This window comes from Cicer arietinum, chromosome 1, assembly GCF_000331145.2.
Source record: "Cicer arietinum cultivar CDC Frontier isolate Library 1 chromosome 1, Cicar.CDCFrontier_v2.0, whole genome shotgun sequence".
In the NCBI taxonomy this organism is placed as follows: Eukaryota; Viridiplantae; Streptophyta; class Magnoliopsida; order Fabales; family Fabaceae; genus Cicer; species Cicer arietinum.
This window is the reverse complement of record NC_021160.2, coordinates 2,170,171-2,192,306: the sequence shown is the minus strand read 5'-3', so window position 1 is coordinate 2,192,306 and position 22,136 is coordinate 2,170,171. Positions and strand designations below refer to the sequence as shown.

Genomic DNA, 22,136 nt, shown 5'->3' with positions numbered 1-22,136 from the left:
CGTTCCTCTTTCTTCTTTTTTCAACTGCAGCTCTCCCATTTGATTGTATAGAAGGTTGAACTCGAGAATGTTCGCCGTCTGTTTTTGCTCTTCTGATACTCACTAAAAAAATAAAATTAAAAAAATGTTAAAAATTATGTAAAGAAAAATACAAAACTGTTTCACAAACCGTGAGGAGTGCTAATTATCACTATAATTTACTCATTAACAAAATCGATCCACCAAGTCGCGAGAACTAAAAGAAAACACCTATATTCATAAAAATATAAGAACAAAGGTCCCACCGAGACTTGAACTCGGGTTACTGGATTCAGAGTCCAATGTCCTGACCACTAGACCATGGGACCGCTGGTGTTCATTCAATTCGGAAAACATATATATTAATAGTTTAATGAAATTTTTCCGAAATAATTCTCTCCTTTAACGATTATTTGTGCTCAACGCCACTCCGTCGAAATAATACCAAATTAAAGTTTGAAATTTATATTATCATTATAATTGTAACTAATACAAAATAAATATCTAATAACCTTCCTGGGTTGCTCTTTTATTACTCGAAGTCTCTTATGCCTTATTATAAGTGCCGTTTTAAACAATGTCCACTTAAAAAAAAATTAATTGTGATGATTTACAAAATAAATAAAAAAATGATATAAAGACAAAATACTTATATAATTTCATCCTAGTTGAAATTAGTAGCAATGAAATTCTTAGATATACAATTTAATGGTGTAGGGATGTTATTGGAAAAAATGTTTTAGCATTTCAAACAGACAAATAATGAGATTGGAAGTAAGAATTAAGATAGCTGGGATGTGTTTGTCGTAAACACTTGAAGTCTATACTCTAAACTAATGTATATTATTTTTCTTCATATATATGAATACAAAGTCCATCCACCATGTTATAAACAAAACATCAACTATTCAAAATAAGTAAAATGTAAAAAACAAAGTCAAACAGTTACATCTAAATTTTGAACTTCGAACAAGAACAATGGCGTAAAGAATTCAACAAGTTAAACAGCTATTAATTTTCATCACAGAATCAATCATAGATTGTTATCAACCCAATAGAGATTTTAGACAATTACTCAACTGCACTTTCAATAAATAAATAAAAGTTCCCTTTTAAATGTCAAAACCATACTCCCCAAACAAGACCTCACGCACAGTTGATTGAATAATCATATATAAAAGAAACCTACAATAATAGAAAGAATTAAAAGAAACCTACAATAATAGAAAGAATTAAAACAAACCTAAATAAAGGGAAAAAATATTATCTATTTTATATATTATTTACAATAAGAACAAGAATTTCTATGTTACTGTCTATGCTACTGCTCTCTACATCCTATACAAATATCAAAAGACTAAACCAAAATTTCAAGGTGTTTACCAACGAATCATCAACTGTAACCACAATTCACATAACCTTCATGTCAAAAGTCAGAGAGGCCATGTTAGACAAATTTCACTGTTTCTTCTGCTGTCACCAAAAAAGCAACCTACAATGACGCCAGCTCCCAGGTAAAAAAATACCAATTCAAAAATTTAAAATTATATTCCTAAGTATGTATGCCTAATCACATCATGAACAAGTATTTTAAATCATCCACTGTAAGGCGACTTTCACGACCACCAGTTCCATCCTCTCCAAAAGCAGATGAAACCATCTTTCGCTTCTTTTGCTGCAAAATCAAATATATAAATGATCATATCTTCAAGCATCAACAACCATCAATATTTTTGCATGGACACAATAATAGAATATTTTAAAAAGCACAAGAACGTGAAATATGCAGGCACCAGAGAACTAAAATAACCAAATCTGACATCTTAAGAGGCACGGAAGCATCATTGAAAGATAAATGCTACAGAATACATTGTTTGGCGGTCAACCAACAGAAAATTTACACATTTTAGTGATGAAATTACAACTACTAATTTTGTTCATGATTACTGTTTTAATTATGGACAAATTTTATATAGGAGCAAATGAAGCAGACCATAGGCCCAAGAAGTGTGGGTCACACTGTCGGACCCACCCGAGCAAAATTAGATGAGTATCTTAACTAACTGCTAAGCTGGAGATGGTGAGGGAAGCTGAGGGGAGAGGGAAGAGGCAGGCTGGAAATCAGTTGGGAATTCAGAAGAAAAAAAATAAGCTTCTCAAATTGCCTAATAAAATTTCCATATTAATGCAGTTGAATTCCTATTTTTGGGTGCCTATCAGCAAATTAGATAGGAAAAGAATAATCGTCAACAGAAAAATATTACTTAAAAGAAATTGTAAATTTATTTAGCACCAGACATATATGTGTATGATGCATCTTTAATAGAAAGACTTCTTTGCATCGATATTTCTTTCTATCCGTAGTTATATAATTGTTCCTCAAAACTGTAAAATTAAAAAAGCCAACCATGTCAAAATTTCCATATATCTGCTACTGAATAATTTAAGAATTTATTAAGTGAGGCACCTTCTTACATAAAACTAGAACAATATAAAACACATTTCCTTGACAGCAATGAAAATAGAAGCTAACATTGAACCAAGAAAAGTACCTGCAGAGCTAAAATACGGTCTTCAACCGTATCTTTGACTGTTAACCGTAAAACTGTAACAGGACGAGTCTGTCCAATTCGATGCGCTCTGTCTATGGCTTGATCTTCAGTTGTAGGATTCCACCATAGATCTAGCATGAGAACGTGGCAGGCTGCCACCATGTTCAGACCAAGGCTAGCAGCCTTCAAAGACATTATCATAACTGATACCTGAAAGATAACAAAACAAGCTTAACAAATATTCAAAACACGGATAGAACCATACATTATTATTTGAAGTATCTAACTCAGAATACTCATACTACAACTAAAGCCTTTTCTAGGTGAGGTTTGCTAACTCACAATACCATTAAGATGAAAAATCCAGAACTTCAGTAATTGATATCATTGTCTATAACGTTACAAACCTCAGGGAGTGTGTTAAAATCTTTAACGGCTTTATCTCTTGCGATAACAGACATTGTTCCATCAAGTCTTCTATACTGAATTGAAGAATTCTTGAGACACGCTTCAAGTAAATCTAGCATCCCGGTCCACTGAGAAAACACTATAGCTTTCTCCCCAACAGAACCAACTGAACTGTTAGAGCTTTTCTCCATAAACACACTTTTCTTTTCGCAAACATCATTAAAGGATTGTCCATTATCAGCAGAAGTGGAGCTGCAATCAGTACTTTCCCTAGAAGTGCTCTGCACAGAACTTTTTTGGGAAATATGGCATTGTGGCTTAGACAATGAAAGCAACACCTCCAGTGCAGCCTTTATTTTTGAGGAATCGCATGGCTGAGCCCGAGAACAAGGTTCAGCCTCCACAACCTCAGAACCAGAGTAACCAGGTAAATGATCACATGCCTGATGAGATGGAGAACTGTTCAGTGTGGCTTTGGAAAACACTGAAGACGTGCTTAGTCGAGTTTTGCAGTTTGTTGCAGGGCACTGGTTGTCCTCACCAGTAAGGTGTTCAGAAATGCACTGGTTACAGAAAACATGACCACAGACTGAAACAACGGCATCATCAGGAGCATCCTGAATAGAAACATGAGAGAAGCATGTTAGAGCAAAGAAGACAATGTACCGAAATATAATTTGCCAAAAAAATATGGCCAATCGTGATGATACATAATATTACTCTCAACTTCAACTTCCATCAAGCAAGAGGGTTTGCAAAAAACTCTCAGTCATCCTTTCTATCTATCTTGAAAAGCAAGAAGAAAAAGGACCCCAGATTCCCTCATTTTTTATAATTTTCCTCCACCTTTTTCAATTACTCCCACCTACCCCAAAATAGTACATAACTACAATCATTTTGCAAGCCAAGTGAAAACAAACGGAAGTAATTAAGAAAGACATTTGGGATTAAGTTGCTATCTGCAGTGCACCGAAAGTAAGTTGTAAGTGTCGTTGAGTAGCTGTGCTATTAGAATAAACAGAAGCATAAGATCAGCTAATATTGATTTGACTTGTAGGTGGAATTACCTACCTAAAAAATCATTTTTCTAAACATAAAAAATATATATATATAAAATTACATTTTTCCAAATCATTTCACCTTTTCTCTCCTTTCACTCTAAAAATTACATTTTTCTAAACATAAAAAATACATGTGCACACACTGAATCTCATGCACTGACATCAATCCATATATATATATATATATATTTAAAGTATATAAAAAAGGGACAAACATACATTACAGATACCACAGAGGGCCAAGGAAGCCTCTAAACATTTTAAAAGAGATAACTGTTTCTCCTGAGGAAGCTTCTTTGCCATCTCAACTGAAGATTTCCACAGAGAAGTAGAATTGTAACGCTTGACAAGCAAAGGGTGATCGCAAGCTTGTCTAAGGCGCAAAAGCATCAATAAAATGTTGACATAGTTTTGCTTCACAGTTCCAGCATCAGCATATTCCTATTATATAAACAGAAACTCAATAAGGGTTACCATGAAAATAAGCTACAAGAAGCAATACTCTTGATATGGAAATGAAATGAATACAAAGACTGAGTATCCTAATCTTTCAAGACCTTTCAAAGGAGAAAGGACTAAGGATAGATCATACCTGAAACTGTGCACGTGAATCAGCCTCTAGCTTGGAATAGAAATCACGTTCCTCCTGTGAAAATTCCACCTTTTTCAACTCTACAGACTTAGGTGGCAAAGAAATAATTGGTTCCCCGTCAAGAAGTGTACCTACAGTAAATGATCACACTTGCATAGTCACAAACAAATTTGAATCTAGTGCTAGTGACAGTCATTCAATTGAATGAATCCTAGCATAATAAAACAGCTAACAAGGCAAGAAAATAAGAATGTAAAATATATTTACAGAACCTGTTCCAAACTGATTTCTATCACATAACAAAAAGCATTGCATTCCCAAGCAGAGGGCAATCTCGAGTAATGACTAACTAAATGATGATGTAAAATTCTCGCAGCAAGTCTTACCTTTGGTCCGGCGTAACATTATCGTCTTTAAGACAGCTTGTAGCTTTCTATACCCTTTTGATGGATTTCTGCTAATAGGAATCTTGATGGTGGAACAGAATGATGTGTACACAGCATAAGGATCATATCTAAGAAATCTAAAGTAACTGTAGAGATCATCAATTGCATTCTGGATGGGAGTCCCTGACAAGCACCATCTGCGTTTAGCTCGAAGACCCCAGCAAGCCCTTGCAACTTGAGTTCTGTGATTCTTTATACTCTGGGCCTCATCCAGGACAACTCTAAACCAGGCTACTTTTGCAAGAGAGCGTGCAACAGCCTCACGCATCATGCTATCTAAACCCTTCTTGCCACTTTTACTAGAACTAGGAGGGCATTTCCTTTTTTTGCTCGGCACAGCATGATCTTCATAAACTCCTTTCTCTTGGTCATCTTTGTCGACCAGAGGCTGCTTAGGGACCTCCATGCTGACAATAGAATAAGTTGTCAACACAACGTCATACTTGGAAAGCTCATAAGGATCTTTGGTTCGACTGCTCCCGTGGTAAACAAGCACAGAGAGATTTGCTTTGCAAGTTACCTTATTCTGCAGCTCATCAGCCCACTGTCTTAGGACACTAGTAGGACAAACAATAAGGGTTCCCGCAGATGGCCTGCCCTTTGCATGCACCAACAAATTCACACTTGTGATTGGATTCCTATTAGATATATCTTGGCACATGTTAGAAACTTTCTTCACTACTCCATTCTCGGGAAGTGGGTCATCATCCAAATCCAAAGTCTCTAATTCATTTTTTAGTGCATTATTGCATGTCTTCAGCAGTGGAGGCCTTTCTTTTAGTATTAAAGCAATAGTTGACACTGTTTTACCAAGACCCTGCAAGAGAGCAGCTTTTAAATCAATTAATTCACAAGGAAACCTGATAATTGTTGACAGCCAATTACCGTCCCAGAATGACAACAGTGCACTGACCTGGTCATCTGCAAGAATTCCTCCACAACAATATAAACTTGATGTTTCCTTCTGAACCATCCATGATAAAGCGATTCTCTAACACAACAACTTTTATCAGTTGGATGACCCAAAGATACAGAAAAAGAAAGTATCGGGACATCAAAAAGAAATTCTAGGGGGGTGATAATAAGATACGTCAAACTGATTCACACAAGATTTTTTGCAGTCAACCAACAGTGTACAACTTTAAAAGGAAAGCAAATATCTGATGCAACAATGTTCGATACCTTATTGGGGGAAAAAAGGACTTATTTTCAGAAATTTGGAAGCAATCTATTGTCCATTGTCAGATATATTAATTATTAAACTAGGAATAGTATCCGAACTAATGCCACCTTTCAACTTCGCTATCTTTAAAAACCAAGGTGTGCCGAAATTCACAGAAGTCGGAACTATAGGCAAATGCCAGCAGACCACTAATAAAGGGTGTTCGCAGTGCGATTTAGATCGGTTATAAAGCAAAAACAAATTTGATCCAAAGATTAAAATAACCGTGTTCAGTCTGTATGATATCTTTAAAAAAATCCAATTTGAAACAAATTAATGCAGTTTAAATTGGATAGGTTTTCGATTGATCTAAATTACAATTATAAAAAGATTGTTTTAATACTAACATTATAAAGTTACATAAAATCAACAAGTTTGAAGCAAAATATAACATACAATAAACTAAAAATTAACTCTACAGAATAACATAGATCGATTATTTTTTAAATATATGAAATAGTTATATAAATATATTAAATTAAAACTAACAAATAATAGATTAATGCAACATCTCATGCTAATAAAAAACAAATAAGTATTAAAAGTTATATATGCAGTTTAGTTCGGTTTTGATAAATGAATCCAAAATCCAACCCAATCCGAGCGGTTTTTACAAAAGAAGATTCAGACACATCCTATAATATTTGGTTTTGTGCGGTTTTTGGTTTTTTTTTTATCAATTTGGATGTGAACACCCCACTAACTATCGATTCCTAGCATCATATGGTTACTCATATTATTAAGGCAGCAAGGATGCAGTGACCAAGGGTCAAGATAGGAATGAAAGGTGTACCTCCCTGCAATCATGACAGTTAAGTGAGGGTGTGAAATCTACTACGATAATGATGAAAGGCAGAAAGAATGAGAAAGGGAAGGTAAGTATGCAGTTATCAGTAAGGATTGGGAGGTTAGGGAATGGAAGAAGTATTATACCCTTAAAAGGCACAGCAATATTTCTATCTTTTGATCTCATGTTTGGTGGGTATGCAAGCAAGAAACCTGTGACTCTTTTTTACATTAGAAACGTGTGACTTTGATCCCTGTAAACAGGAGTTTTCCTTATTTTCTTAAATAAAACACCAAGTTCCAATCATTGATACAATCCATTCATTAATATGATGAATAAATTCTAAAAATGTTCCATTTTCAGTTTGACTAGCAAATTCCAGATCCAGACCATCAAAACTCACATTCCCATTCATTTTAATGTGAACGCTGCTCTACGGGTATGGGAAACCTAAATACACCTATAACAACATTTTTAAAGGAGACTACGTCAAAAAATTAAAAGATTGAACTTGTAAAGTAACCTGATGACGTAACAGAGGAACTGCCAGCAGTCCATCTGGTGGACTAACTTCTGCCTTTGGCTGTGATAGATCCTGCAATCGACCACAGAAATTAGTTCGCTCAAGTTTCAGACATGTAGGACATGGTAAACAAATATATTATATGTTTGACAAGTCATGCAAAAAATTTAGGGGTTAAATATGTTTTTACTTGTAGTCCCTTAAAAATTTCAAAAGTTTGTTTATTCCCTCAAAAGTTTTTCTTTGACTTTTAGTCCCCGCAATATTTTCAACCATAGCTTTTAGTCCCTCTTGTTAAGTCAACTCAAGTTCGACTAATGGAAATCCATGTGACAATGCCATCTGGACATTTTAAATGATGTGGATAATTAATAACATTGAACATGTATTTATTAATTTATTATGAAAAACAAACCCAAATATCAACTCCCACACTCACCTAAGTCTCCCCCAACCCACCTTCATGGCTGCTAACCCACCCTAAACCATCTTTCTTTAAGATTAGTTCTTCCACCATTAAAGATCCATTGAACCCTAACCTCCAAAAGCATGACTAAGCTCCACCATCAAAGATCCACTGGATCTAACACCCAAAAGAGTTGAACCAACCTCATAGAATGCAGCTGCGAGAACCATAGAAGTTCAAGCAGTGGGATAACAACTATCATCGCTCATTTGCAAGAACAACTTGAGAGCATAAATGCGAGTGGTTCATCATGAATGAAGTTCACTAGATGCAAGAGATTCAAAACAAACCTTGCTTCTTGTGGGGAAGCACACGACTTGATCATGGAGTTTCCAACATTTTCAGTTGCACAAAGAAACCCATTGGTTGGAATGAACTGTGGGGATGAAACCATGATGGTGAGATGGATCCATCGGCAGAATTTTATGGCGGTGAGAGGGTGAAGGTTAAGATTGAAGAGAGAAGTGAGACGGGTTGGGGTTAGAGAAGGAATTGAAGTGTTATCAGATGGATCTTATTGCCAGTGGGGACGAAAGAGGATGGTGAAAATATGAGAAGGGAGATCGGGTTGGTGGGGTTGTTCATTGAGAATGAGAAGAAAAGAGTTTTAGGGAAATAATTGAATATTAGAATTAAGTAGTATTAATTAATGGATTAGCTAACCTAATATAATAAATAAATAAATAAATAAAAACATGTTCATTATTTTTTAATTAACATCCACATCATTTAAAATGTCCTCGTTGTAGCACCAGCAGACTTCCATTAGTCAAACTTGAGTTGACTTAACAGGAGAGACTAAAAGTTTTGACAGAAAATATTGCGAGAACAAAAAATGTTAGAAAAGATTTATACAGACTAAAAACCAAATTATGAAATTTTATGGACTAAAAACATATATTTAAGAAAGGGGGAGAAACAACAACACATCCAAATTCTTTAAGACCCTACCCATCCCAGAAAAAGAAACATCTTACACAAAACAGTATAAAAAATTATATCACAAAACAAATGAGATAACAATAATTTAAATCATGCATGCATTCTGCACCACCAACTTCTATCATATTCATATTCCTCAGATAACGATTATCAATTACTACAAAATGATTTAACATCACAATAAGAGGAAGGAGTGGCATGTGAAAAGAATACTTGTTGCAAAAATAAAAGTAGCAACCTGCAATGCAGCTCGTAATACGTATTGCTCGTCGCGTGGCTTTGGTCTTGTGCCTCCCACCATATAAGGTTGGGTATAATCAAATCTAGAAGATTGTGACATATTAAGGGAATTATCTGGTTCAGAAGACCAACTTGTAGGTGCAGGGTGACTGATGTCTTCAATAATGCAAACATCAAAGTCATCCTCGACATTTGATCCCTCAGTACTTCTTTTTGAAAGTTGAGAATCAATACTTTTATATTCAGTTGGTTTATCCTCTAGCTCACTTACAACACAATTATAGTGTTTCCCGTTGATTGATGCCTGGGCAATAGATCGAGATTTATCTAAGGATTTTGAATTCAAACTTCCAATGTTTCTGGGAAATTTATTAGCAGTTTCATCAATAAGAGCTTGATAGTAATTGGCATTCTCAGTTGTTACAATTGTATCACTATCCTCACTCTTGAAAAAATCATTCTGACATCCAATAGTAGGGAACATACCATTTAATTGTTTCACCTCTTGACCTGCATTTAACTTGGTATCCTCATTATGAAAAGAATTTTGATAAGGCATAATCATTTCATCTCTTTCAGCTTTGACAATATGCGACTGGTCTTCACTAGAAATATATGGAGCACATGATAGTTTTGCTGATTCACTGTCTTCAAATAGAACATTACCAGGAAAAAATGAAGGATATTCACTATCTGCTGGCATAAATTGACTATCCTGAAAAGGCATCCGACCAATAGTCCTCAAATGCATGCCACTGATCATATTTGTAGTATCGGTTAAGAAATCCATTCTTTCAGCCTTCATATTACTTACCATCTCTTCATTTTTCCAGAATTGAGGACAAGCACCATTAGGCAAATAACCAGAATCCATTCTTTCAACCTTCATATTACTATTTACCATCTCTTCATTTTTCCAGAATTGGGGACAAGCACCACTAGGCAAATAACCAGAACTGTCGAAAACAACAGGTCTAACATTTATACCCTGGTAACTATTCAAAGATGGATAGTATCCATAAAAATCAGTAGGAACGTCGGAACCTTGACAAATAGTAGAATTGGTTGAAGTTCCAAAATGTGTAGGTCTGTCAACATCCACAAACGGCATTTCAAAAGATGTACACGAGTCATTTTCCTGCTGCCTAGAAACTCCAATAATGTCTTTCAAAGCTGTTCCAAAATCTTCAAAAGTTCCATCAACATTCTCAATGATAGAGCTGTGTGAAGCATCTGCAAGGAGAAAAGATAATCAGACTGGTGTGACAAAGATGTGAAGTAAGGTTTGAAAGAATGGTGGAAATGCAAATATCTAAATATAATGATAAGCCAGTGAAGATTTTGCATACGTTCAGATTCTACATCATCTCCAATATGTTTGATTTGGCTATCATTTTCACCCTTCCACATACTTGAGTTCAAACTATCTCCACAAACAGTTGGGTAGTTTGAATTTGCCTCGGCCAAACTTGTGTCCACACTGTAAGAAGGCATCTCGCGTTCAGAAACTCCATCCCTTTCTACATAATAAATCTCATCACTTTCAACAACAGAGAACGTGTCCCTGTAACCACCAGCAAAAGCATATGGGGAAGAACACGTCTGTGATGAAGGTCCCTGGTTTTCAAGTTCGGAGTCAGGCATGGTATTCCCTGCAGAACCAGATAAATGAATTGAGACCCTGATCCCAGAATCTGACCTTTCTGAACAGAACTTAGAACCCACAAAAGTAAAATCTAGGAAAAAGTGGTTATTCCATCACTGGAGAGTCTAGGCAAGAACAATCTACTATAAAATATTTGCAACTATGTATTTCACATACAAAATTTAGAAAAGAAACTGAAGAAAGTGCCTATTTCTCAATTTAGACAGATCAATTACATCCAACAAGGACAAGAATCAATGACCAAAAACATGCCAAAGAAGTTTACATACCATTTTGAAGTAAAAAATTATCATGGACCCCAGATTCACCAGGTGAAACGTCTTTCAATGAAGAATCCTCGTGACTACTCTGCAGTATTATTTCCATAAAATCATTATGATAGGTAAGATACACATGAAATTTGGGAAATCAAATTTGAAATCCTTTTAAGATGTATTCAAACAAAAATATTTAAGAAAGAAGGGATGATATATTTTCTAAGAGAAGATAAAGCAACATAAACTGTGACTTCCTAGCATTCATCCAAAACAATAAGCCCTTTTCTCCAGGAGAATAAACACAGGCTACCTATTCAGCACTTCCAAAATCTAACTAAAAATATGAGGAACACAGGGCAACACAAAATTGTCAAAAATATCAAATACCCTTCCACATTACTATAAGAAACTGAAAATGAAAGGTATGGGAAAAATAAAACAATTTCTTCATGCATATGGTTTAAAGACCAAGACATATAAACCAGCCGTAGTAACTTCAAGGGATGAGGAATTAAAAACTAAGGACCTTCATCCAAATTTAGCAGAACAAGTTGGTCAGAGTGACATGCCATTGGAATATCCAACAAAGCATATCTTACAGAAAAAGTTTACTAAAACTTTCCTTATAAAACAATTGCACTTTGGTGTTTCCTACTAAACCACTTCCAATAATTCAGTATATGCATGCCTCGACATAAATTAATGTAGCGGAAATTTCCGAAGTTGTAAAACACATAATGAATTACCTTAGACAAAGTATAAAATACAGTAGATATATACCCAAAATGGCTAAAAGTTTCCCAAAGTACAAAAATAAGAAAGGCGCGAACTTAAACTACATTTATCATAGTAAAAAGCCCTTGTTTCAAAAGGAAATTACATCAATATATTTACTTCACTGGAATGAGTACGCCCTGGAGCTCTGTCGAAATTCCAAGTTTTATACTACAAGAAATTTTACAAATCAAAAAAACCGCAAAAGGAAACAAAGGTAATAATACTGCAAATCCCACCACTCAATGTAATCAATGAAAAAACAAACATGCAACGACCACCAAAGCGTGAATATAATTACAGAGCACTAGATACGACCCAGTCACAACATTAACAAAATTGGTGGGAGAGGGTTTTCTTTACACACTCAAATCAAGCACAAAACCACAATTATCAAGTCCGTGTAGCTATACCTCGGAAGGAACACAGTCTTCATCAAGAACGCTAAGAAAGGATTCGATATCCATTGCAAGCTTTTCGTCATCGGATTCATCTCCATCGTCCCCAAACAGTGTCGGAAATTCAAATCCATCATCCGCCATGGTAATCAAGAATCCAACAAGCTCAATCGCATCAAAACCCTAATTCGCTTTGTCCGATTCGTGTCCCCGAAATCAAAAACCTCCGGCGCTGATTCTCGAAATCGAAAAGCAGCGCGTTGAATCGCATTCTCCAAAGAGACAGAGGTGTGAAAAAGGAAAATTGGCGTGTAGCGTGATGCGGGTTCGTGAAGAATCAATGAAGGTTTCTGAGAAGGTTCGCGATGCGACTTTTTTTTCTCGTGGAGAGAGAAAGTTAGAGAGAGAAAGAACAAAAGATGAGAACAAGACTCGATCGTGTATTGTGAAGTTAGGTTTAAATAGGGTTTGGGGTACGTAGGGTGTGCGCACGTTAATAAGGAGTGCGCTCTCCGATGATTGGGTATGTTATTCGAGTTGTTATATAGTTATAGTGGGCGCGCGGTTAAGCTGAATGTACACGTAATTGAGTATGTACGACGCCGTTTACTACCTCATTGTAGTGGAGGCTGCTACAAGCCTACTGCTATGTTTGGATCAGAAAGGAAAGTAAAAGGAAAGAATATTAAATAAACGAAAACCACTAAAAATAAATAAAAAGTAAAATAATTTTATAATTTAGAGTTATTTGCTATGAGTGAAACTGACAATAAGATGGAAAAAAGATGTACATATTTAGTAAATGACATTAAACTTCTATGTTAATATAAGATATTATTTATGTGTATATTTATTTATATAATATAAATATATATAATAGTATATCTGTATATTTTTATTTTTATATAATATTTAATTTAATCGATTATTAAGTAATGGCATAAAAATAAAATACAACCTTGAGAGTAATGTGCACGTGAAAATTCTAGAAAACAAATGCAATTTTGTGATTTTAACACATTAATTTTTTTAACTATTTTCTTTACATAATTGATTTTTTTTTCTATAGACTCCAACTAAATTTGTCTTTTTTTTGGTCTTTGACAGATGAATTTTTAATTCTTTTTATTTTTATTTTTTATTCACTACATTTAATTTTAAATTATTTTTTGGTTTGGTGACTTTTATTTTCTTATATATCAAAAGTTTAGAGTGGATGATGGGTGTATGTTTAATTTTGCGATAATTTTAGTTGAATTTGAGTTAATTTATTTTAATTAAAAATGAGATGAATGTATAATGATTTATATTTTGATGTGTTTCGGTAAAAGTGAATTCAACAATATTTTTTAGTAAAAAATTACGTTTTAACTCAAAAATTATAAATCCTAACTTCAAATTATAATCAATTATAAATGTATAATTAATTTTACTCGACATCATCTAAATATGTAAAAATCAGTTTTAAAACTCCATAATTGATTTTAACCCCTTCAAAATTATTGACAGTGTACACCTTTACGACATGAAATTTCAAATTTTATGACTACGACTTTTTATTTCTCCTATCCATTGCATTCACATGCCATATTTTCTCTTATTTTCTATTTATTTTTAGTAGCACACCACCAATGCACCTCCGTGAGTATCCTCCGATGCATGTCGTGCCACCAATGGTATATCCCAACCTTCAATAGTGAAGTTTTTTGTTACAAATTTTTTTTAAATGGTCAATATTAGTAGTTATTTTTTGTTACAAGTTTTTAAATGAATCTATAATATCTTTGTCACTCAAACTGTCAAAACCACTTTAGGACTCCCAACACAATAATATAATAGATATTTGATTTTATGATCTTTTAAATCCATTTTTTATATTGTTAAAGTTATATTAATTTGGTTAGTTAATTACGGAATTAGGACTATATGGAATATATTTGTGTTGTAAAATTATTATTAAGTTTTTTTATCTATTTGAAAATTGGGATTATTAATATTATTTTTAATTAAGGATTTTTATGATTATGAGTGCATTGTGTCTCATAATTGTTGGGGTATTAGTTATTATTGTGGATATTCCACATTGTTGAAATTGTGTTTTTGTACTAGCCATGGATTGTAATGAATATGAACAATTGTTATTATAAAAGACTAATTGCCATTGTTGACATGTTTTTCTTAATTGTCATTGTCATTATTGTTGTTTTTTGACTAATTGTTCTTCTTAACAATTGAGATATGTGTTCAAATGAATTATATATTATATAATTGTTAGTGATCCAAAGTGATGACTACGTGCTTTAGATTCAAATTGTAGATTTGCTCATCACTCTATATACTTTAGATTAATTAATGTGTAACTCCAAGATACTTTTCATATTATGACTTATCTATTACAATTTTGTTTCTTACTTACCATATGTGAAAACATTTTTTCATTTTCCATACTCAAAGACACTTTCCTATTTATCAAATTTTCCCACTTTTTCATACTTTAGTTACTAATTGTGATTTATTATTGTTGCACTAATTTTTAAATTATGTTACTTTTATAGTTTTATCTTTTTAAAATGTTTATTCAGTTTTTGTTTGATTTTGTTTTGAGGTTTGTTGTTATATTAAATTGGAGTTAGATTGTATGTGTGATCTATTAATTTACTAGTCTAAATAAAAATGTATATCACTTACCACTTATGTGTGAAAATGATTAAATAAATTTAACCGCAAGAGTTGAGCAATCAATAAAGAAAATTTAGCTGAAGTTCAAAACAACAAAAATAAGTCAAAATTAGTCTACTAGAATGTGAGACAATGCAACAGTTATTATAAAAGCTATAAAACTATAGAAAAAAGGGGCGTGTGTAGTAGCCTAAAATAATTAGAGTAAATTTTTGGTTTATACTCTATAATTGACACAGATTCATTTACCCCTAATAAAATAATTAGAATATAAAATTAATTTTATTTTCTTTTTACAAATATTTTGAAAATTATTTATTAATAATATTAGTAGTGGTGGGAGACAATCGACCACATTAAATTATAAGAGATAAGTAGTTAATCAACCGCTATAACTACCATCAATAATGAGGTCAAATCAACGTATATCTATTACTATTATAATAATTAATAATAAACTTCTCTCTAATTCCCACTCAATTTAGAGTGAAAAATAAAAAAAAAAAGTTATTTTGATTCTTTAAATTTGTTTAGAGATCGAATTTAATATTTGAAAAAAAAATAAAAGTATTTTTTAGTTTACAAGAAAGATAAACCAAGTCAAATTAATTTCTGATAAATTTTAAAAAACTAAATTAAGTGTTTAAAGAAATTAAAAACATATTTTAGTCATTAAAAAAAATAAACTGACATAATTTAGTTATTCGCTCAATTTAGAGAAAAAATAAACTCTATTGTTATTTCATTTAAAGAAACTATAAGTCTAAGATAGAAACCATTTTCATATCATAGTGGTATGTGATTTTAAACGTGTAATTTTTGTCGTATATCTCGATTGTTTCATAAGCTGCATTCTCTTCTCCGTTCTCACCATTTTGTTATTCGCCTCCACGTTTCTGAAGATGTGTTATTATTCTTTCTGCTCGCGTTTTTTGAATGTATGATTTCATGTACCATTCATGAAAGATACTGTTGTGATTTAATTTAGATATTAATGGCGTTGTTTTTTAAATTATATTTTAATTTAGTGATTTTGTTGTTGATGGAATTAAATTATTCATTTAATTATTGTTAGAAACTTAATTGTCTATTTTTAATCATTGTTAATGACTTAATTGTGATTTTTTTTATATAAATACTACACATGAAAGAATTAAATTTACGAGTCATAAAATAAATTACCAAAGATTTATTTTAGAGATTGAGAAGTAATTTTATTTTTCTTAAAGATTAAAATGAATCTCTAATAATTTCTTAGAAACTAAAATGAACATTTACTCAAAATTAAATAAAGAACGTTAACACGTAAATATAAATGATTCCTTATCTACCTCACAATATTTATTTAAAATGTATAAAAATACACTAACAAATAAAAAATTGCGGGGTTGACACCACCTTAAAAAAGAGGGTGTGGGTAGTAGTCTATAATTAAAAACCAAAAAAACCCGGCCCATACAAGAACTGCAAAATGAAGCGAATCCGAACCAAAGCAAAAGATCAAGCTGAAGCACAAGTTCTGGAAGTTCAGAAAACCGTACGATTGAATTGAAGAAGTTTCAAAGAAAAGGATCGTGCATCACGCACTCACATTTCAACTTGTTCCACCAACCACTTTCCAAAGAAAAATATCAAGAATCAATTTCCATCCCAATTATTTTGCGGTGAATCACTATCTACCTTTCGGTAAAGAGGGTTTTGGATTTTGATTGTTTTAATTTTATTTTATTTTTCAAATTATTGATCGTAAGAATGTGAAGGTTTTGATTTTGAATCATTGATGTATTATACGACCTGCAGTTTTGGTGGACTTATTTGGAATTTTAAGGAGTGTGATGTCGTTTAGGGTTAAAATGGGGTTTGAGTCTGTGCACTGATGTCATTGTTTTGGATTGTGATTCGTCAACTTGCAGAAATTGAGGCAATGGTAATTGGCTTTATCTCTTTACTCTTTAATATTTCCCCCCAAATTTATCTGTGGACTTGTATTTTATTCTTGATTAAAAAAAAGTTATAAATTTTTAAATAATACGAGTTGTGCAAATGATCTAAAATCTAAGTTTGTTTAAGAGCCTTAGTGTTTTATTTTTCTACATTATTTTTCGTTGTGATTGTAAGGAAGTTCAGAAACAGAGTCCAGATTTGTTCTCTTTTGTGCTTTAATTTCTAGAAATTGATGTGGGAAGTAAAGAGATGAATTTATAATTAATATACATGTAAGGTCACTGTTTTCTTACATGTAACTGTGAATTAAAACAATGATGTAAGTCAAGTTCAATTGTTTTATCTTTTACACAAGACAAAAATGTGTTTTGTTTTGTATAAGGAGTTAAATTTAGTCTTTTTGCTGTATATATGTTGTGCATCTTGGTCGATGGAAATGTAGTGATTCGGATTCCCATGTATCTCATGGCTATGGTATGCTAATTATTTTTGTTTTTAAAATACACGTGTAAAGGCGGCATCAAAGAAAGTGATAACAAGGGAAGATTGGGAGAAGAAGCTTAATAATGTCAAGATTAGGAAAGAAGACATGAATAAATTGGTTATGAATTTCCTTGTCACTGAGGGTTATGTTGAAGCTGCTGAGAAATTCCGCAAGGAGTCTGGAACTGAGCGTATCCTTTTTTCTATTTTTATTTTCTTTTTTGGGGAGGGATGGGGGAATCCTTTTTTTTATTGATCTATGATTGTCCTTAATGATCTACAGCTGACATAGATCTTGCTACGATTACCGATCGGATGGCTGTTAAGAAGGCAGTACAAAGTGGTAATGTTGAGGATGCAATCGAGAAAGTCAATGACTTAAATCCTGAGGTGATCTTGCCATTCCCTTTTTTTCCAATTTAATTATAAGTTTATAACTGTGAACTGCCACTTTCTATGAATTTTCGTTGTCCAATTTTTTATGGAGCAATGCACATAATTAATGCACACATTGTTCATGATTATGGCCAAATTGATGCAGAATTTAAATAGAACATGACACCGCCTCTTTTATTTGGTTATCTCACTATCTCGGTATCTCCTCCCTACTTTCCTTGCTTGATTCACTTACATTCTTATGAGGATGGCACCATAAAAATGTCGACAGCATAGGTCTCAGAATTTGGGTTGGACCTAACTCAATTCTAAAAGCCAACACAAAGGATGAGGATAAGTTTATAAGAACTAATTTGGCCACATCTCTAGTCGACGCGGGATTTCAACATACCCTCTCAAGTCTGGTGGATGTAATCAATTTTGTTATCAGAATTTAAGCAGTACATGACACAATTTTTTTATTTGGTTATCATACTATCTCCAACCGTGCTATACTATCCTTACTTAACATCATATGCTTATTGGGACGGCATCATAAGAATATCAACAATAGAGGTCTTATAATTTGGACTAAACCTAACTCAATTCCAAAAGCTAGCTCGAGGTAATATATCTGGTTGATATGGGATTTGAACACACCTCTTCAAGCCCAACATTTAATTTTTTGAGTGTGGACTGTGGAAAAATGTGGATGCCTCATTAGCAAATTAGGATAGGCTTTGATACATACTATTTTAGTTTGCTAGACCCAACTCTACCCCACAACGCTAACTCAAAGGGTGTGGATAGTCCATGCTTATAGGAACTAATTTGGTCATATCTCTAGTTGATGTGGGACCTCAATTTAAGGGGATATAACTTGCCGAAAACAATGTTGTTATCTTTGAGTATATTCTTTAATTCCAAGCATTTTCATTTAATTGTTTAAAATTTTTGTTTTCTTATTATTTCTCATGTTTTATCAACAGTTTATTTCGTAGGTATGTTTTATGTCCTCATATTATTTTATAAATGAAAAATTGCGGAGAACTCATTTTCCATTTAGTCATTAATTTCTTGCCGTAAACTCCTTCTTTGTCTTTGTTACTTGTTTTTTCCTTTACTCTTAATGTGTGCAGAACTCGTATAAAACGCTTTGTACTCATCGGAGCATTCATTGATCTTATTCTTATTCAACATTCTGCTCTGAAAAATTAATATTTGTTGTGTAATACTGTCTGCAGATACTAGACACGAACCCCCAATTATTTTTCCATCTTCAACAGCAACGGTTGATCGAACTAATCAGGAATGGAAAAGTAGAAGAAGCTTTAGAATTTGCACAGGAGGAGCTTGCACCAAGGGGAGAGGAAAATGTAAACCCATCTAATTAACTTTGGTGTCTCTATTGTCATATCATATCTTTATTAGTGAAGTATTTCTGGCATTCTCATTAATGGTTTTTTAATAGTTTTGGCTGTTTAGTTACTTGGATTGCCTATAGTCATGAAAAAGCAAAATAGGAACAAAAATATTTTTTGCACAGACTCGGTGCTAACGCATGCTTGAAATTTGGGTGCCAGCAAAGCTTTTTGGAAGAATTGGAGAGGACTGTTGCACTGCTTGCCTTTGAAGATGTTTCTAATTGTCCTGTTGGAGAGCTTCTCGACATATCACAGCGTCTAAAAACAGCAAGCGAGGTGAATGCAGCTATACTTACAAGCCAGAGTCATGAAAAAGGTTTGTGTTTTCTTCATAAATCTGTTTGTTTCTATATATAACTTTGGTATGTGAATGGTTTTAAATACTGTTTTGCTACTTAGTTTATCTAAGAAATGTGTGTAATTTTTATGCATTGCTGCATGTTGTGTGGTGATTAAGATATATTATTTATATATATATGTTTATTGAATAGCTTGTTGTGTTGTAAAATTTGGGAACAAAATAGAAGCTTTGCCAGATTCACCCGATTAAACAACCACTATCCCATTAGTGTGCCTTGTGATGGTTTATACCCGAAAAATCGATTAAAACTTATAACGCTTGTTAGTGATTAACATTTCTGAAATATTTGCCTGCTTTTACAAATCTAGATTCCAAGGAATGCTCTGAGGACTTACTCATATTCATTTGTTTAGCCAGTTGGCATCCTTTACATTTTGGTATACCACAGTGGCAAGAAATTTTAAACCTATAGCTTGATGCAAACTACCAAAACCTTCACTATTAGTCAAATCCTATTAGTTTATTTGATTTCCTTTGCATGCCATTGGGACATAGGCATTGTCTATATATATGTCCCGTCTCTATGCATTGGAAAAGATTTGGCATGGTGTTCAGCTTCTCCAATTGAATTGCGATTGGAATCCACTTGATTGGTGAAGTTGCTTTTTTTTTTTAATACGACAAACCATTTTGTTCATGCTTAACAAGAGGACAATGAAGTGTGTGATGTACAGGGATGATAACAAGCCTAGAGCCTTAGAATTCAGGATTGAGTTTGAAGTATTACTTGGGTTACTGCCATTAGACTTCGTGCATGCTTGATTTTGCAGTGGAATTGACAAAATCATGTGGGACCAAATCACCGTGATTTTGTAAATCCTACCGTGAAACTAAGCATGTTTTTTTTCCTTTCGGTCATACTTGTTCATTTTTTGTCAACCAGGCTTTCCGGCATGTCTTGTGTTCCGCTGCTATGAATTATTTTTTCTAAATTGTTACAAAAACTTCAATTTACTTTGCTATATGTTTCATTACCTGGAGGAGAATTTGGTAATTCAAAGCTCTAGAGTTTGCTAATAGTATTTTTGTTCTTCCACCAGACCCAAAACTTCCAAGCTTGTTGAAGATGCTGTTATGGGCCCAAAACCAGCTGGATGAGAAAGCTACTTATCCTCGCATAAAAGATCTATCCACGGCTGCATTAGAAGATCCTGTTTAAATTCTTGTAACATTTTAAATTCAGTTTGGAGAATTTTAGGTTCTAGATGAAGTGATTGTGGTCATTGGTGTTAAAAATTGTGTATTACTTTGATCGAAAGATGTTTGATAACATTGATGTTCGTTTTATCCTAGATAGCTGCTCCAGTGGTTTATACCGTTGTACAAAAAGATTGTCAATACAGTTATTATCCATTCATTTTATCTTCAAGTTACCGATTATTAACATATTCTGTTGCAACTTGCATAAGAAAGTTATATAGTACTTCTGTTGCATATGAAAGTAATAAGGTTTAACATCATGATAGTAGAATTTAGCCCAAATAAGACACGATTATTTATTTTCTACTACCAGGGACCGTTACGGTTCAGAATTATCTTCACTTCTCTGCTATGCCTCATTAATGAAGCGACAATTCTCTGGCAAAAGGTGAATAACACTCGTGCCTGTTTCTCCATAGAGCAATTAAATGCTGCTTCTGAACCGTGTGTGACAAAATTTATTTAGCAAAGTTGTACCATATTATAAACTCTTGCTAAAGACATAATATTATAAACTCTTGCTAAAGACATAATAATGAAAAGAATGTAATGTATAGTACACCAACAAAAGGGATGGCAACAAGTTCCTCAATAATTAAAAAACTGCCATTTTTTTTGTTATCTATGAAACCAGAAACATAATAAGAACATAAAAAAGGCTGCCTCAAGTCTTGATCCAAATGACATAAACCCAGGTTGTGCTGTCAATGTCTTTGAACTCTTGAACAGGTGCATCTGCAATGAATTTCTTTGGCATAGTATCTCTAAGATAGGAAGAGGAACATCCATCATCAAAGTTAAGTGCATAGCTTGAAGGATCATATTGAAATTTTCGCCTCTGTTTGCCTCCATTGTTCAAAGCCCTCTTCACTGCAGCTCTCATCCTCCAAAACAAGCTCCTACAACGTTTCTTTCCATAACCATTCACCCATTCGAAGTTTTCCAACAAACCCATTTTGTCAAAGAAAGAAAGTTACAAACTTTGAGCAATTTCCTCAATGGGTATTTATAATGAGGTTGAAAACTTTCTGATAGTAAACAAGTGATGGAGGAAAAAGAGGGAGAGAAGAGTGTTTATGATGTAGGTGATGGGATGGGATAGGATGATGAAAATAGTTGCAAAAGGTTAAAACTTTTGATGTTGGGTTTGGAGAAGAAGAAACACTGAAATAGAAAACAAGTGACAGAATGTTGTAATCTTTTTGGTCTTCCAAAGAAGCTGCGTATACTTGGTTTATGTGTATCTATAGAAGAGTGTAGTCACGTTGGGATGCTAAAATTCCATCCTCTCTAGAGAGAGAGAGAGATGAGAGAGAGA

General features: G+C 33.4%; 2 protein-coding genes and 1 non-coding gene across 6 annotated transcripts; 1 reads left to right on the top strand and 2 right to left on the bottom strand.

Annotated features, from left to right (window-relative positions):
- Window positions 1-275: 275 nt before the first annotated feature.
- Window positions 276-347, bottom strand: TRNAQ-CUG (transfer RNA glutamine (anticodon CUG)). The gene has a single exon. It is a non-coding gene; the product is annotated as a tRNA-Gln (tRNA).
- A 919-nt stretch (window positions 348-1,266) lies between these two features.
- On the bottom strand, window positions 1,267-12,876 carry LOC101510831 (helicase-like transcription factor CHR28). 3 transcript variants are annotated; one of them, XM_073368993.1, is made up of 13 exons: window positions 12,368-12,876; window positions 12,061-12,125; window positions 11,193-11,266; window positions 10,607-10,909; window positions 9,256-10,490; window positions 7,610-7,681; window positions 5,991-6,068; window positions 5,018-5,894; window positions 4,632-4,762; window positions 4,259-4,480; window positions 2,978-3,595; window positions 2,571-2,780; window positions 1,267-1,693 (listed from the first exon to the last, which is right to left on the bottom strand). In XM_073368993.1, the coding sequence occupies exons 1-13, from the start codon at window positions 12,494-12,496 to the stop codon at window positions 1,589-1,591; spliced, it is 4,119 nt and encodes a 1,372-aa protein (XP_073225094.1). In that variant the 5' UTR covers window positions 12,497-12,876; the 3' UTR covers window positions 1,267-1,588. The 3 variants fall into 3 exon arrangements, with proteins under 3 accessions (XP_073225094.1, XP_004485743.1, XP_027186047.1); XM_004485686.4 differs by lacking the exon at window positions 12,061-12,125 and having other exon boundaries at window positions 11,193-11,271; window positions 12,368-12,875; XM_027330246.2 differs by lacking the exon at window positions 12,061-12,125 and having other exon boundaries at window positions 12,368-12,509.
- A 3,653-nt stretch (window positions 12,877-16,529) lies between these two features.
- LOC101510080 (protein GID8 homolog) lies at window positions 16,530-21,004 on the top strand. Of its 2 annotated transcripts, none has more exons than XM_004485684.3 (7): window positions 16,530-16,717; window positions 16,832-16,958; window positions 17,490-17,649; window positions 17,742-17,848; window positions 19,078-19,209; window positions 19,417-19,573; window positions 20,659-21,004. In XM_004485684.3, the coding sequence occupies exons 2-7, from the start codon at window positions 16,908-16,910 to the stop codon at window positions 20,775-20,777; spliced, it is 726 nt and encodes a 241-aa protein (XP_004485741.1). In that variant the 5' UTR covers window positions 16,530-16,717; window positions 16,832-16,907; the 3' UTR covers window positions 20,778-21,004. The 2 variants fall into 2 exon arrangements, with proteins under 2 accessions (XP_004485741.1, XP_004485742.1); XM_004485685.4 differs by having other exon boundaries at window positions 16,534-16,695.
- The last annotated feature ends 1,132 nt before the right edge of the window (window positions 21,005-22,136 follow it).

Bases quoted from the DNA above. Each gene is read 5' to 3' on its own strand.
- LOC101510831 (XM_073368993.1), bottom strand. From the start codon at position 12,496: ATGGCGGATGATGGATTTGAATTTCCGACACTGTTTGGGGACGATGGA. The intron at 11,267-12,060 runs GTAATTTCCTTT...ACTGCAGAGTAG, and splicing joins AGTGAAGTAAATATATTGAT to TCACGAGGATTCTTCATTGA. The intron at 1,694-2,570 runs GTACTTTTCTTG...TTGATTTTGCAG, and splicing joins ACCGTATTTTAGCTCTGCAG to CAAAAGAAGCGAAAGATGGT.
- LOC101510080 (XM_004485684.3), top strand. From the start codon at position 16,908: ATGTCATTGTTTTGGATTGTGATTCGTCAACTTGCAGAAATTGAGGCA. The intron at 16,959-17,489 runs GTAATTGGCTTT...ACACGTGTAAAG, and splicing joins TTGCAGAAATTGAGGCAATG to GCGGCATCAAAGAAAGTGAT. The intron at 17,650-17,741 runs GTATCCTTTTTT...AATGATCTACAG, and splicing joins CAAGGAGTCTGGAACTGAGC to CTGACATAGATCTTGCTACG.